Raw genomic sequence first — 17,318 nt, forward strand, 5'->3', positions numbered from 1 at the left:
AAAACAAAACCAAACCCGACTGACCAAAGAGATTCCTACGTTGGCCTCGGTCTTCACATTTTACTGCTAGAAGGAACTTGCATTGTTTAGGGGTGTAAGAAAGCTTTCAGTTTATTTTAATACACGCACCTGGACACCTATGTATACCCAAATACTTGTTGTTAGGCTCAAAGTGAAGAAACTCCCTCCCTTTCAGCTAAAACATAATTGTAATCTCAAGCCCCTTCCTATGAGGGAACCACTCAAAATAGAATTTGTCTCCACCTGCTGGCAAGGAAGAACTGACACCCAGTTGCCCAAACCACCACCGGCAACCTCAAAAGAACAAATGTTACAGGACATTTTCAGACACATGATAAATGTATTCCTTTCTAACATACAGACAGAAAATGGGGTAGGATAATGAAGGCGAGGGAGAAAAGAATCACATACTGATTACAAAGGAATTCCTATTCTAGTAGTTAAAAACAGAGGACAGAGACATGACAATGTAACCAACCATACAATGAAGCTTTTGTCCCCAAACTACTTGGCTTGCATACAAGGAACAGAGGAACTTGGGGCGGTGGGGACAGGCTGGGGCAGGGGGGAAGCATGAGAGGCTGGTGTTTGTGAAAAGAAAGTGAAATTGGTTAGTCTGCTTTAAGAAAGACAGTGAAGGGGAAAAAAAAGCAGAAAAGCACCCTGCTATTGTAGAATCCACCCACTCATTTCTGAAAAGCTCAAAGACCCAGACAGGGATTTACAGCCAGCACTTCTGGGCACTGGATATGAAGCAGAAAACACTCAAATGCCCAGAGGCAGCTTCTGCAATCCCAGAGAAGAAGCTTTCAGATTGTATGACGTTCTGGTCAGAGCCATTTTCTTTCAACAGGTTTTCTCCTGCTGAGTCAGTCATTACGCTCAGCGTTACAGACCATAGGAGGACACCTGTACGCCGCAGTTTTCAACTGTAGTTAACCAACCATGTTTTATTTTTAAGCAAAGTTACGCAACTTCCTGGAAAAAAGAGTTCAAAAGCAGACCAACGTAATCCTCTGGCTTAGAAGTCAGGGCAGCATTGACTGGAGGAGGAACTACTCAAGGCAAAGTATTAACAAAAATAAAACAGGCTGGTGCTCAGTTGACTGTAAGACATGGGAGAAGAAAACACGGGTTCTGAGCAAGGTCGTGACTGCAAACATCGTCCAGAAACATCCAGAAGAATTACAGCAATTTAAAGCTTTAAACTTGAGTTTATTTTAAAACTAGGATAAGGATAATAAATTCAGTTCAAACCAAGCATATTCCATTCAGTAGCTTACTCTAAATAAGAAAGGGAGTGCTGATACAGAGATTCTCTTTAGCCTTAGTTAAAATCAGTTCAGAATAGAATGATTTTCTCTGAGTCGACTAAATCTGGCTTCTATTTATTTACATGAGTCGGTATCCAGGGAGGGCTTAAACTAAATTAAGGTATGGGTTTATACATACTATATGCAATCATAAATATGGCAGCTCCTTAAACTATCTGCTTTCTGTAAAAAGTTTGGTAATTTTCAGCTTTTTATTTATTTTTTAAAGGAACTGTACCGCTTCTAATCCTCGTGTACTTGGGCAATTGGACTTTTGCTGAAACTAGAAGGAATAGAAACAGGTTCAAGTTATTAAGGTCTCAAGAGTTTGTTTAGGGAGCAATCTAAAACTGGCACTTGTACCCTTGAGAACAATTACATTTACCAAACTTTACTGCAATAAGCATCTTTTTTTTTTTTTTTTTAAACCCAACAGGACTGGGTTATGAACAGCATTTTTGGTAGCACACTATCTCTGCATTATCGACAAGTTAGCAGCGTGGGTGCTGCAGCAGTTTCAGTCGCACTAGTAGCATTAAGCAGGTTACCTGAATGCTGTCCAAAGAGACACACGATAGAATTATACCGTGATGCTGAAGATGACAGCACGTTAAATGATCACTTCCATGCCTGTATGCTTTGTTTTTGTGGGGCATTTTCATTTTTAGATATTCCCTGATAATCCTGCTCTCAACGCAAGAGAATGCAAAGGTAGGCCTACTAGACAGGGAACGCTATTTATTCTGCAAACTGGACACCCCTCCACCCCCCCCCAGTCTGATGTAATTTTATTTTGAACTGGCATAGGGACGAACCTCCCACGTGATCCCAATCTGCATTTCCCCTTAAAAACGAAACCCTTGCTTGATCACAGCGTTTCCCAGGAAAAGTACGATTTTTAACAGGCTGCTGATGCAATTACTGCTCATTATACTGGATTCTCTTAGTAGTTGTCTCATGTTAAATGCAAGTCCCCTGTGGCATGAACCATCTTTTTATTCCACATTTGAACAGTGCAGAACAGCAAAGGCTTAGTCTATTTCTACAGATGCTAGGAATTATGAAACAATCTATCCTTCCCCCATTCCCAGTGCTGTAACATGCAATTTGTTAATATTTTTAGCCTAAGGAAATGAAGTTTTTACTACCATCCTGTGACAATTTTACCTAGTCATTTTATTTATTCTTTAGCTATTCTCAAGATACTTCAGACAGATATCAAAGATACGCAACAGCAAGACTCAAACAGGCATCTTAGTAGCAGAGACAGATGACTATCTAAGCCCTGTAGCATGAGTTTAACTACCCTATTAAACACCACAAAATCCGTGTAAAGTAGTAGCATGAAAAAACAGACTTTCACTGGGAGTTTCTCTAGGTTTTTCTATAGTTATATCCAGTTCCTTTGTAAGAGTTTAAGTCTAAGTCTATAACAATTCAGGTTTCTAACCCAACTCTTCTAATTAAACATTCATAACATATCCAGGTATGAAGAATTTCACCTTCAGCTGTTTTTAAGCATAGCTAAATTCAGTCTGTGGTCAAAACACCTGAAACTAAGAATTCTACCTGCAGATTAAACCATAATCAATATTCTAGAATCACAAATCATTTATTTGAAAAATTAGGAAATCATCCCCTGTCACCTTCTAAGAACTAGTTACAGGGATAGTAAGTTGCATGGATCCGTACCTTGCTTCACTGAAAAAGGAAGTGGAAAACAAGAAAAAACATTTCCAACTCGCACGGAGAAAGAAAAAAGAGTGCATTATGAACAGCTGCTAGAAACGTATTCCACACCAGAAGTGCAGTTAGTCTGGTGCTAGAGCATGAAAATCTAGTAACAAGAAAGCAAGGAAGATAGCACATTTTTAAAGCTCACTGTCATCTTCCAGTTGCTTATCCAAATTTCACTTGCAGACGTCAGGATGAAAAGAAACAGCCAAATAGCAGCAGCCGGAATGGGTGTTGCATTCACTTCAAAAGATCTGCATGCAGGAATAGTTTGCCAGTATCAATATAGTGCAAGCTGGCAGGACTGGAAAGTTACAAATTAAGTGTGCCTTCATCAGTGACCTACTATGAACAGAACTACTGAGCTGCTAAAATATTTTTAGTTCAACCAATTCCTGCCTTTTTTGGTTCCTCTTGCTCTTCCAGTTTATCCAGTCGTGCACTTTTCCACTCCCTCTTACTGCCATGTAGTTTTTCAAGTTTGGCTCCAATTACCACTTGTTCCTTCTGCTGAAGTGTTCACATTTACAGCATAACTACAAACGGCTCATATGATGGCTAAATCTTGCACGTAGCGAGTGATCTTTCAACTGAGGAGATATTTATACAGCAGGGAACATTTTTCCCCCCCCTCCCACCACAAAAACTGTGGTACTCACCAGCTGATACTCGCTCCGACGGCTGAAGGCTTCCTTGATTCCTGAATCCCTCCACAGGGCGCCCAGTGCAGGTACGTACAGCTGGAAAGTGGCAGGCTCTATGGGCATTCCAGCTTTGTTTTCAAAAGCCATCAAAAACATCCCATGCTTCTCATTCTCTGTGTACTGCCAAGGGATCCCCAGTTTGTCCCGTGCATCAACCAGAACCCTGCAGCCCTAAAGAAAGAGTCAGATAAAGTCAGTGAGAAAGAGATTAAAGTGTATAAAAGAACAAGGACTCAGAGGTGCTTGAAATTCAGGGCTGTGTTTTTTTTTTTTTTTTTTTTTTTTTTTTTTTTTTTAAGACCTTACTCTGGTGAGCCTGAACGCAGGAGGGAATCAAACATTGTTTATTGGAACATCTCCACCAGAAATAAGATAGAAAGAGCTTGCTGGTATAAGCAGCCTAGCCACAATGTATTTCTTCAGGTGGGAAAAAATATTAGCAGCAGAACAAAGGCTATTACCAACAGATTAAAAATAAAAGCAAGCACCGAATGCACAAAAAAAGTGCCTGGGAACTAACTTATGATCCTCACTAACATGGTTTTAAACACTTACAGAAACAGAGCGCCATACCAAGCTAGCAAGATCCTAGAAGCACGTTGCTGTAAAGCATGGTTTTGACACAATCTACTTGGATGCTATAAAACACAAGAAAATACGTCTATCCAACTTGACAGACTTATTGAAAATTTACTGTAAATAAGCATCTTCTGTTGAGAGACCTTCATCCAAGCAGTTCCTTCCAGTAGGAAAGCCTAGCGGCAAGGAAGCTGGAGACTCTGGAGGGGTTTCAAGCTGCCAGGCTGAGTAAAGCAGCAGCAGTTTTCCATCAGCACCAGCTAACTTTTCCAGCTTGCCACACATTTGATAAGTCATGACAGATACATTTTGATATCCCAATTCTGAGGGGGGGAAAAAAATAATAAAATTGAAGGAAGGCGACCCAGTTCTCAAATTTAACTCAGGATTACTGAGACCACTCAATTGCACGCTTTGCCATTTTTACGGAAACTTAACTTCTTATTCATGGCAATGGGCCAAACACATGAGGTTAAATAACTTTGAAACTTCGGCCTCGAATCTAACCACACCTGTGCTTATTGCCTTCAGATGGGCGATGCTTATTTCTCAACAGTAAGAATCGCTTTAAAACTGGATAAATCTGTTAATGGCGGCTTCGCATCTCAAGCACTACCTAATTCACAAGTAAGATCTGCGTGTTGTACTAAACAACTGCTTACTGTGCTGATCTTTTGGTTTAACAGTTTATGAAAACAAAAATAAAAACTAAAACTGAAGCTTTGTTTCCACAGCTATGCACACGAACCTCTGCATCATGGGACCGCTTCTTTTTTGTATACTTTAAGCTACCAGGATGGCAAGTATGTTTTGTCAACACTTGAACCTTTCATGTCTCCAGTCCCTTAACAGCCCCACACAACACGAACAGTAACTTCTCCAATGGAAATTAAGATTGGAAAGAGAAGTGAGAAGCAACTTAAGTTTGAGTGTCACAGAACAAGAACACAAAATGAAGCATCTTGCTTGTCACTGTGCAAGTGTTCCTGAAGTGCAGTCTCCCAGAAATGTAAATATTTGGTTCTCTAGTGATTGTTACTTTCTTTTTATAAAGTAGAGAACAGATCTTGACAATACCATGAAAAGACTAAAATTGAATGTATTTACAAGCTGCTGGTTTAAGTTCCAGACATAAGTAACTACTTAGTAACTCTGCTGGACAGACCAAAAGCCCACTGTCATTCCTAGTTAGAGTTTATCATTTTATTAGCACAAGTCCTGAGATCTGCTTTACTTGAACAGTGTCAACAAACTCCAGCCAGAAGGAAAATGCACCACTTGCAAGGTTCCCTCTGAACTGCAGATGCCCGCACTCCATCTCATGACTTGAGATGCTTTTGCAAACCAATCACTTGCACTGAGCTCCGTCCGGGTGCAAAGTCCCCCCTGCCCTCAGATGAGAATTTCACAAGGAATTTTTTCCAAAACTTTGTGGTTAGCAGGGCTGATGGCACACTGCTATTTCTAGATGCTTAATGCCACGTTTGTTTCTGTGCCAGAAGTCATGTTCACGGACAGAAACAGTTAACTGGGGCTCCGTCCACATGCAGGGCTCAGCCGGCTCCGACCTTTCACCTGCCCCGGCTCCAGCTCCCGCAGCCACCGCCCGGCTCAGCCGCAGCTTTTCCATCTTCCAGCATCCAGATGGATTTAACTCTTCACCATCTCACGGCTATCGCAGTCCCCTAAAAGCATCTCAAGTGAGAGACGGCAGGATCGCTGAGTTCCCACTACGATGAAGCAGCATTTGGACTTGAGACTCGATGCCTTTCCCCATACTGTCGCTTCGCATTTTACTGCTCCCACCGGGGATGTGCAGGATCTCGAGAGGCTGTTGTTAAGGAAAGTTTCATCATTTGTTTGGAGAAAACCACAGAGCAGAATTTCAATCAAGGATGTAGAGACTGCACTGGTCCCAGAATAGTCACTTATCTGCTGGCTGCAGCTCTTTGGCAATGCAGGTTTGAATCTCCCTGGGGCAGGAGAAGGAACTAAACCTGGATCCCACAGACCCTATGCTGTGCATAAACCACATGGTTACCCAACGGGGTGCATGTGGCATTCAGCATCTTCCTCCGACTGTTTTAGCGGGGGGAACGATTGCCACCGAGTCATGTACAGGGACAGAGCTGGGACCAACTGGCAGCCAGAGGCAGAGCCATCAGCACTGACAGACACCTACAGAAACACACAGAAGGATGATCTTAAACACTGAGTGAAGAGCATCAAAAATAGGAAATGGGGTAGGAGGAATGCTGTGGATATCCAAAGGAAAGCACCTCTCAAAATCAGAATTTACAGAACACACCAGCTTTGACATTTATACCTAAAATGCATCACAAGCAGAAGCTTGACGTAAGAAGAACGGCCAGGGTTTCTTCCCCCCAACTCTTAGCAGTTAAAAACGTGACTCAGCAAAGTGCCCCAGTAGAGCAAGTCTAAACCAAGTGTTTCTGCATCCTCACAAAATGAGGAATGCTACAAGCAGATGTCACAAAAACAAGGACAAACAAGTCTGTAAAATTAGATCTCATATACGGCTATTCTCTCATTTCAGAGTAACACTGCTTTTTTGCTGCCACAACAAGCCCTGGGTAATCCTTGCCCCAGTAATCCACAGCACAAGCTGCCATAGGACAGGCTCCCTCTTTCTGGAAAGATTTCCATACCTCTTTCCTCAAAAAAAACACACTCATGGGAGCCAGCCAGCCAGCCACTCTTCTCTAGATAAAACTGCTGGACTGCTTATACATGCTGGTGATGCCTAGAAGTAAACATTTCGCTTAGAAAACGGAATTTGCTTAAAATACCTAGATTTTGTATCTATCTTAAAATAGCATAATACATTATTAAAGTATGTTTGTCAAAACTCAATTTGGACTCATCAGTAAAAATTAAAAATACCAAGTCTCATTGCATGTGCAACCCTTCCTCCGGAGTTCTGGTCACAAAGGTAACACCCTTTAACTGCAGTAACCATTTCACAGTAAGGCTTCCCAACACCGAACATTTTTCTCATTTTCTACTCTTCAAGAAATTAACAACTCACTTGTTCATTCAGAAGAATGAATATTGCCTGTTTCTGTAATATTTTCTAAACTGGCATACAGAAAAAAACGGCAAACTTTTGATATTGAAAAAAACTTCTGAAGAGCTCAGCTGATCTAAAGCTTTTGTGCTGCAAAGCAGGACACAGACTAAGCACAGGTGCAAAGAACACAAATTCACAGATAAGGATACTGTCAAGCATTAAAAAAGGCAAAACAGCAGCACACCAGAAACACCAGGTAAGAAATAGCAAAGTTCTCTGTCCTACGCCTCTCCTAGTGATTTTTAACATGTACAAGTCACTGTACAAACCCCAGCACACGCATAACCTGAACGGAGAGGGTGGAACCAAGAAAGTGCAACAGAAGCGTGCTGTGATCTGTCATGAATTATCTTACATCGAAGGAGATACTAAACAGATATAGAAACCTACAGCTTTGAAAGAAAAGATAACTAAGGTATGACACATCAGAAATCTACAGAAATTGCAAACTACTTAGAGAAAGGGAATACAGAAGATTATTCCACCCCCCCCAGTACACAAGTACTCCTGGCACAGCAGCACTGCTAGGTTCAGCTAAAAGAAGGGCTTTCTCCTACCTAGCCCGGAGTGAGACTAACACAGTTACAGAGGATGCTGGCCAAAAGAACACATGGACTCAGAAAGCAACCAAGACAAATTGACAGAAGAGAGCTCCAAGAAGGACTACTCAGTTACATTCCAGATGCGACTCCTGGCTCAGGAAGTTTCCGAAACCCAAGGCTGCCAGCAACTGGAAGAGTACACCAAAATATCACATTGCCCCGTTCTCATACCCATTCTTTTCCCCTTTCACAGAGACAAAGCGCTGGATCCTTGGCCTGATGGAGCACAGCTGTCAGGCGCTCAGCAGAACGTTTGCTCCTCACCAGCACGAAGGTTTTATGAGCATTTCCACAAATGCTTGTTATTAGGACTGGTTAAAATATATTTTGCCTCCTTCACTTCTGAAAGTGGTTTGAAAAAAAATCAGGGTTGGTTTGCATTTTTACACAATAATTCAACTACTTTGGGGGAATTATTAGAAAAGTTATCACCGGCTAATTTCACTTGAAGCCAGTGATGCTTGCCAATGCTTGAAAAGAAGCATTGCAGTATTTGAGAAGCAGCTGGATTTAAGAATATCTTATCTCAGTAGTTATTACTTCTTAAAACACAAATGCTGTGTTTTAGGTTATTCACCTGTTCCAGCACTTGAAGGCTCCCTAGGAACCCCCCACCTGCTGCCAGAGGGGCCAACACACAGGCTGAGCGAGCACAAGCTGTGGGCTTGAGGGCACTCGTAAGCAAGGGCAGGTTGGTCCGTGCCCAAAGCGACAGTGAAGTGACTCAAGAGAACTGGCTATTGTAGTCAAGGGTCTAGACATAACATACAAAAATAGTCAGAAAAGCCTTCTACACGGAGTTGTCCCCAAATCCCCGTATTGAACTACAGCTGTGTATGAGCTGACACAGCACAGAACTGTCACACACAAAATCCTGCAGCAGATGCTTGTTTTCAAGCTTTTTTTTTTTTTTTCACACTGTCCAACCTCACACCAAAGCCCCAGATGCCCAGCAACTACGTCACTTACAGAAATGGTTGTCACAGGAGAAACGCTGATCATCGCCCAGTGCTTTATCAGGAGACTCCAAATCACAGCTAGCAGGCAGTGCCGTCTTCCTATGGCTTTAACACTGCAGGCAACAGGGAGATTGAAACGTGTTTCCTGCTGCCTGTTTTTCCTCATTGTTGTTGACAAGAAACTGGCAATGTTTGGGGATCACAACTCACAGAGACCAATATAGAGCTGAGCTAACGCCGAAGGGAGCGCTCCCACCTTGGTAAGATATTTCTGCTGTGCCCCGGTGCCAGGGGAACGGCACGACACGACGCGGCTGGGTGAGCCGGGGCCAGCTGGACTGGAAGGCAGGACCGAAAAACTGCAACAGCTTCGGGACCACTGGTGCCAGCACGAGAGGAGAAGGCTCAACCTCGCAGCCCTAGATGGGGCTGGCTTTTTCAGCAGCAGCAGCTCTTACTGGCAAACAGAGATGATAAAATGTAGCCTGCATGTGTTTTTAGAAAATAACTCTTTACGGTCTAAAAGAAGACATTTTCAAATACAAGTTTGAACAACACAAGTGTCAGCGTTCCCAAATATACTCACAGGCACTTTTTTAATGCCGCCTGGAACACTGGGAGGAAGGAGATCTACTGCTAACAAAGTTAACTGCAAGACAATCAGATTCATACAGCATGCTATCGTGAAGGCATTAACGGTGTGTTTATTTGATCTATGCCCTTGGAACTCGATATCCAAGCAGCAGCAAAAAACCCAACGCCCTTCAGGATGAGGCGCTGTATCACTGAGCAGTCCCTCCAACAACTAGGTACCACCAGGAGGGGCATCCCTCCTGGCAGCATGGCTCCACCCTCCTCTCCTGTCTGATGGCTTTGTCATTTTTTGGAGCCCACAAACCAAAACACCAACAAAAGCCTCATCACAGACACAAGGCAGGGGAGGAAGCAGCACCAGTTGGCCAGCATAAGGCTCAGCAGTTGCGTGTGCTTTATCAGCGTTCCCATATCCCAATCCCACCCAGGTGAGAGCAGGGTAGGCAGCGAAGGTGACCTACCTTCCAGCCCAACACACAAATAAAAACCTGAACAAAGGGAAGGAGTCATTTACTCAGTCCACGGGAACGCAAACATTAAGAAGCATTTGGATTAGCCACTGAATCTCTGACCTGGGAGCAGCAGCGATGTCTGCTCGTCTGGCAGCTCTGAAAAGAGTCCTTGTCTTCCAGTAAATCCAGCAAAATGACGATAAATGCAGAAGAAAAAAAAAAAAAGTCCTCTTGATGCAAGCTTTACTTGCAGCTAGGCACCAAGTAGTGAGACAATTTACCTCGGAGGTGATGACTAATGCAGGACCTTGAAAAAAGTTCCAAGTTAGTGCTCCCAGAGTTACATTACCGGGTTGCTCCTTTTCCTGAGACTATCACCCTTGTGCCTAGCTCATGCCTTCAGTGGGGCTGAAGTGGCACCTGCAGCTCCAGGGGTCTCCACCCCAGGACAGGATCCGTTGTCCCCAGCCCCACAATGAGGCAAAGACACACACAAGTGAAGGAAACTCATTTGGCAACCCTGCAGCCCGTGGCTTATGCTCTTGGCTTTTCCTCTTTGTGTGATTTGCATTGAGCTTCTTAAAATAATGTCTGCTAGTTTGCTTTTGCTCTGAAATTTTCTTGTACACACTCCTAGTAGCAGAATCTGGTGATTTCTTTGCCAATACTCTTTCCAAGCGGATTATAAAAATATATCTGTACCGAAACAACTGAATGTAATGCACGCTCCCAGATTTAGTCACTCAAGTGACTAAAGTTTTGTCTGGAAAACATCAAAGTACGTGTCTCCAGTCTCCAGGGACTAACTCATGTTCTGCGAGACTAATGACTACATCACAAGAGCACTGTAGGCTCTGTTTTGGAGCAACAATTAATATTTATCACTTACTACTGACCATTATTCCTCTTCCACTGTGCACCATGGGGAAGAGATTGCTCTCTCCTAGCCCAACCAAGAGACACCCTTAAAACACGAAGAGACCACCAGATGCGAGGGAACCTAGATTTAAGACAACATCCACATCAAGTGGAAATTACCAAGTGTATCATTGATCAAATGAAACTGGAACAAAAAGACCAAGACGACTCAGAAGTTTGGCGTGTTTATCTTCCCTCATGTTTTTGTGAGTATTGTTTTTCGTATTAAAATAACCACCAAAGAGTCAAAGCACAGAGCATAGATAATCAGATTTAAATACCAGTTCTAACACGGAGCTTTAGCACTTGTACGTTAGATTTAATAGAAAAGCTCCTGATTAGCCACAGCTCCTCCCGAGCGTTCTCCTTCACATTCCTCCCAAAGGAAGCCGTCCCAGGGGAAATTTGGCGGATGCCGACCTGTGACAAACGGCTAAAGTGTAGACAGGCTCCAACCAACAGACTGCGTGTCATTAGCACCTAACAGGTTACCAAATTCATTTCAATAGAAACCCAGAAAAATTTGGAGTCAATTCGGCGGGTAGCAAGAACTCACGTAACGGAAAGACCTCGGTCCCCCTGCGTCTGCAGGCTGTTAGAAGAACCAGGTTTGCACTGTAAGTGACTAGGTGATTTGGTCACCCACAGTGCAGCTCATCTAAATTTGGGAATACTCTTCCCACTTCACAGAACGTGTGCTTGACTGAAACCAGCAAGTTGCCAGCCAGCTATTATTTGTGGTAACTCATTACAAGTTTACTTCTGCTTAGACCCGACGAACACAACGGAAGCCCATTCAGGGCAGAGGGTACCTGAAACAACGGAGCAGCAGCAGTCTGGGTTTCGGTACCCGCTCAGACGTCCAAAGTTCTTGAAATGGACTTCAGCACAGGCTACGCGTCTTGCCAGCTTTGTTGTTACTTACAGACACTCAAACCATTGGGGAGAAATGCTCTCAGTTATGCCCACGTGTATTGTAACTACATTCAAAAGTCCCGAAGATATATCCTCAGGGAGCGTGCATGTTTGAGACCTTTGGTTGTTCCTCCCCCCCGTCAGAGCCCACAAGCAGTTACACATCACTTCCTGAGCAGTCCTTCCCTCTGCAAGGCCGGGCTCCCAGCTCTGCAGTCGGCCGGCCCAACTCAGGCCACAGACACCAAGAAAGCGCTCGTAGATGTACTGAAACTTTGAGCTGGCCGTTGCAATCTCAACATAGAAAATACTGCTACCAAAAATATCAACAGATCATACTTGAGGCTTTTAAAAACTGATTTTTTTTTTCCTCCCTTCAGATTGAGATCTCCCAAACATGCTGCTGCAAGCACCACTCTGGTGCTCGTAGATTAATTATTTTCTTACGCAGCTAAGCTGGGTTTCTTCAAGCAGCATGCTATTCTCATACTTGAAACAAAAAAAAACATTTAGACAAGGAACATCAGAGCCATGATTCATCAAGTCCCTAAGCTCTCTAATTGTTATCCAAGGAAGCAAATAGAGCAGAGCAAGGCCACCCCTTCTATTTTGGAAGGTATCAAGAGATCACCCCTCCAGTTACAGCTAGAAGGTGTCAAAACGCTCATGTAACGCCACCAGACGTTGCTTAGACTTGGAGTTAAGGTACACAACGGTTTTCCAGGTTTCTCTGTTCCCCCAAGAGCTGTCCTGAAGCTGACGCTGCAGCACGGCCCTGTCCTACCCGCCTGCCTCTTCCAGGTGGGTGTGCTGAAGCCGCGAAGCCTGTGTACTCATACCGGGACATTAACACTGCTGCTTTTCACTTCAATCACCAAGAAGTTCCAAAAAGTTACTTTGAAACTTAGCCTCGATTAACAAGCAAAACCCTAGTTAACCGATGACTATTTACCTTAAACCAAAGCAAAGCTAATGTATTTGAAGACTGCCCCACAAACGCCAGAAAAAGCTAGCGAGGCCCTGAACTATCACCTGTACTGAACGGAAAAGTAAATCCTGTACCAGGGATTTACTCTGTTTTAGCAGTTTGTTTCTAACTAGGGTTTCCCAAGGTGGAGGGGGGGGCGGGTGGAGAGAAAGAAACAGAGAGAACAGGGCAAGGAAAGCCGAAAACTCAAAGTCGAAGCTGACGCTAACGTCAATTCACACTTAGCACCATTATTTCCAGAGAGGTTTCGGGTTCTGTTTGCTCAATCGGTTCCTTCAGTTTCCAAGAGCTGTGTAGCCTGCCGAAATACTACCGCAATAAGCACTTTAGAAATATCAAGTACTGCTGAGAGACTAGTAATCCTCTCTCCTTCAGACAGAAGTTTAGTCATGGTTGGAAAACGAAAATTGACCATTTAATCCCAGAGATTTACACTGCATTTCTATCTCAGATCTCAGCGTTGTAGGAGCTTAACAGAACCATTACTTGACGACGCTGAGAACTGAATGGAACAAGGGGTAAGGTTGCCGCAGCTGTACTCCACAACGTCCAACAGATTTATATGCTATTCTACACGATCATTTACATTTTGTGTTGTCCACGCATCGCGTTATAAAAATTGATCTTAAACCCTTTCTTGTAAGTTAGCCACACAGTGATCTCCGCTCCGCTTAGTGTTAATGGATGATCATTCGAGTCTGAACTTCCTGAAACACGGGAAATAACTTGTAGTCTAAACACTTCTATAGAAAGAACAGCAATCAGATTCACTTGACAATTTACATTGTCCGAGAAGCAAAATTAGTTTACTTGAAACATTTTATGGTTTTCCACAGAACTGTAATACAAGAAAGTGTTACACTAAACTAAATTTCCCTGACAACATCACTGTTTTAAGAGTCCCCTAAGTCTGTCTTGGTACTTGACTTCTTCCCGATGATTACAGCAGAATTTCAAGGTGTTATCAGGTTTCTTTCCAATGGGCAAGAAGCAAACAGAACATCTACTGCCTCCTCCCCGCTCCAGTCTCAGACCTTCCCATCAGAAAACATTTCGTTTCCTCTGTTTGCTCTTTCCTTCTGCGTGCTCTTTCCGTAGCAGCTATTCCTGAGCCATTCCCCAAAACTGTGGGTGAAATATAAACTGTATTCTTACACAAGAGCCATCTGTCATCCAGAGAAACAAAAAAGGAGAAGTTCAACGGACACTGTACCTGTACCTACAAGGGTACCATACCCTAACACTCCCAAATCACAATCTGCAAGGCCAAAAGGGCGTTCATTCAACCCTGTTATCTCCCTTCAATAATACTTCCATGTTTTACTTTGATGATTGGGAGGCTTAAAAAAGGTGCTCAGCTGACAACGCTCCATGAAGTGCTGTAACTACTGGTCTTGAAATCAGAACACCAGCCAGCTACCTCGAGGACCCGGATTCCATAGATTTGCCCAAAGCCATCCAGCAGACAAGTGCTTCAAGTGTGTAACTCAGCTTCCCCAAGATGACGGAGACGCTTTCCTGTCTTACGCATAGTAAGTTCTACTGCTGAAAGCTCTATACTTTCTTTAAACATAAAATATTACAATATTTTAACCATAACTAGTATTGCTTCTGTAATCTAAAGTCTCATCAAGGTGTTGTTTCTACAAATCTCTTCCTTAAAAGCTTCTGTTACTACTTTAAAATAGTAGTACCACTAAATATACCGCTGACAGTGCCAAAATAAGCATCGTCCCCTAAGATAAGAATCCTTGCTTCTAGGTATACAAATTAAAAATTTGTAACGACCCTTTTTTTTGGGCCTAAATTAAATGAAAGAAAAGCTTCTGAACTTCAACTTCCTTGCAGTTAATGGGCCTGTAACACATGTAACGTGCTCATGTAATAAACAGCATGCTCCAAAAATGGACTAAAAAAGTAAAGGAAAATCAGCCAACAATGTCCTGGTTCACTAACAGAAGTTAAAGGTTCTTGACGGAATACTGGAATTCTTAAAAACCAAGAATCACTGTGTGTGCATGTGCTTATTAAGGGTATATAAGCTTCAATTCAAAACAAATCTGAAAATTCAGAAGTAACTCTTGTTATCCTTAATTTACACAGCTCCCTTCACTCAAGTTTTCTATGAGGTATCACAGAGCCTCACAAATCCTTGTCCATATAAGAATGGAGCCAGTCCTACAGAAAAACATAAGCAGGAAAGTAGCTGTCTCTAATCTTTTAGAGAGATTACGACGATTAAGAGAGAGATATTCATAAGCAATGTACTCACGCATCTTCAATGATATTCTGAAACACAACCACTTCTACCTGAACCGGGCATCAAAGCTTGTTCCCCAGAAGGAAACAGTAGTTGTCAGGGATAATTTTCCTTCACTGTCTGAAGACCAAGGGCTCAACTTGCAAGCTCTACCAGTAGCCTTTACGTTCCCCAGTCACTAAAGAAACGTACTGCCAGCACTAGGAGCCCGCACAAGTGCCAAACAACGACCTTTTTGCAAAGGCACCAGAACTAAGTTATTTCAACGTCTGAGCTACGCTCGATAGCATCCCGCAGCACCCAGCTTTAATGACCTACGTTCCCCAAGGCCTGAAGACGAACCACAGCCACTTTTGGCCGCAGCACACGCACGGGGACCGTTTCTCGTCTCACCCCGGGGTGCACAGACTCGGGGCGCACAACACACAAACCCCTCCTCGCTCCTCCAAATCCTGAGGCCCCTCCGGCTCCTGGAGGATGCTCTCCTAACGCGCTTTCCAGAAGGCAGGCCACACCTATCCCCTCTTTCCCCCGCGTTCCCGCAAAGCTTCTCCCGCTCCCCGTTCGCAGCCAAACTTTTCCCCCGACTCCTTTTCGGCGAGGCCCGGGGAGGGCGAGCCCGGAGCCGCTCCCCGCGGGCGCACAAAGGGCACCGCCTCGCCAGGCACCTGCCCCCGGGCGCGCGGCGGGCCCCGGCTCCCCGCCGAGCCCCTCACCTTGAGGATGTTCTCGTAGATGGTGGCCCGGAACTCGAGCAGCGCCTTCTGGTCGAACTCGCGGCCGTGGATGATCCGCATCTGCTTGAGGAAGGTGGACTTGCCGCTCTCGCCGGCCCCCAGCAGCAGGATCTTGACGAGGCGCCTCACCGCCCGCCTCTCGCGGGCCAGCATCGCGTCGATCTCCCGGCTCCGCCGCCTCGCCTCCCGCTCCGCGTCGCGGCTCCGCTCCTTGCCCTCCCTCCGCGCCTGCTCCGGGCCTCGGCCCGGGGCCTCGGCGGGCAGCAGGCAGCGGCTGAGGGTGCGCACCACGCCGGACATGGCGGCGGCGGTGGCGGCGGGGGACGAAGGAGGGGAGGGAGCCGCCTCACGGCGCCGCGCCGAGCCCCGGCTGCGCGGCCAGCATCGGGCGGAGGCCGCCGAGACGACGACGACGACGAGGAGGAGGAGGAGGAGGAGGAAGGGGGGCGGTGGCGGCGGGGCGCGGCCCGCAGGCTCGGGGAGGGGGCTCCGCCGGCCCGCTCCGAGCCGTGGGGGCGCCCAGGGGCCCGGGCAGCCGCCCCCCGAGCGCCGCGGCCCGGCCTCAGCCCCGCGGCCGCTGAGGGGTGAGGGGGTGCCGGGAGGGGGGGGGGTGTCGGAGAGCCCCCGGTGCCTTCAGGCGGCCGGCGGAGGGAGGGGCTCCGCCCCGCCAACGCCGCGCCTCGTTGGGCGGGGGAAGTGTCGCTCAAGGCGTTCTCGGTTCCGATTGGATAAAAGCGCCGCGAGGGAATGGGGGTGCGAGGGGGAGAGGGCGGGGGAGGGAGGGGCAGGGCGGGGGAGGGGGAGGAGCCTCGAGGCGGGAGGCGGGCCAATGCGAGGGAGGGCCAATCACGGGCGGGGGGCCGAGCGCGGTGATGGAGGAGGGGGCGTGGCCTGCGCCTGGCTGGGGGGAGAGGGCCGGTCGGCCGAAGGGGGCGTGGCGACGGGGTGTGACGTCAGATCGTGATGCCAGAATGTGACGTCAAATCGTGACGTCACGTTGCAGCACTGGCGGCCGGGCCGTGAGGGGCCCCTCGGCCTCCTTCAGGCGGGGCTTCTGCTGCTGCCAGGCCCCGGGGCCGCGGCTCCTCCCGCTGTGCTGAGGCAGGGGTTGAAGTACCTAAGCACACGCCCGACACTTTAAAGACCCCTCTGTCCCCCGGTTAGGTACCCGCGGAAATAAACTACTTCATAAAGCGGGCAGTGTGCAGTCACCTAGCGGCAGCTGGCAGCCCGTACCTGCTGCCCACACAACGAAATCATAAGTGGCCGGCACTTTCCCCAGCTCCACGAGACGATGTGGCCTTTCCTGTGTTTATTCCTTTGTTTCTGCTTCTGATAGTTTATGTGATAAATACCTAATCAGTCCAGCTTCAGCTGTTTTTTCCTGCCCCAGGCCTGTACCAAGCACTGGGGCAAGCCTATGCAAGCATGTACTGGGGCACGCGACACAA

The 17,318-nt window shown here is 46.0% G+C and overlaps 1 protein-coding gene across 2 annotated transcripts in view; it reads right to left on the reverse strand.

The window, feature by feature from the left end:
• Positions 1-16,526, reverse strand: part of GNA12 (G protein subunit alpha 12) — a 43,343-nt gene extending 26,817 nt beyond the window's left edge. Inside the window, exons 1-2 of one of the 2 annotated variants that reach the window (XM_080556425.1) lie at positions 15,847-16,526; positions 3,728-3,943 (exon numbers count right to left, since the gene is read on the reverse strand). In XM_080556425.1, coding sequence (XP_080412551.1) covers positions 3,728-3,943; positions 15,847-16,167 — 537 coding nt within the window. In that variant the 5' untranslated portion in view covers positions 16,168-16,526. The remainder of the gene's footprint in view (positions 1-3,727; positions 3,944-15,846) is intronic. The other variant, XM_080556426.1, reaches the window with a different exon arrangement.
• Positions 16,527-17,318: the final 792 nt, after the last annotated feature.

The sequence above is a fragment of the Anser brachyrhynchus genome (assembly GCF_964034855.1).
Source record: "Anser brachyrhynchus genome assembly, chromosome: 15".
In the NCBI taxonomy this organism is placed as follows: domain Eukaryota; kingdom Metazoa; phylum Chordata; class Aves; order Anseriformes; family Anatidae; genus Anser; species Anser brachyrhynchus.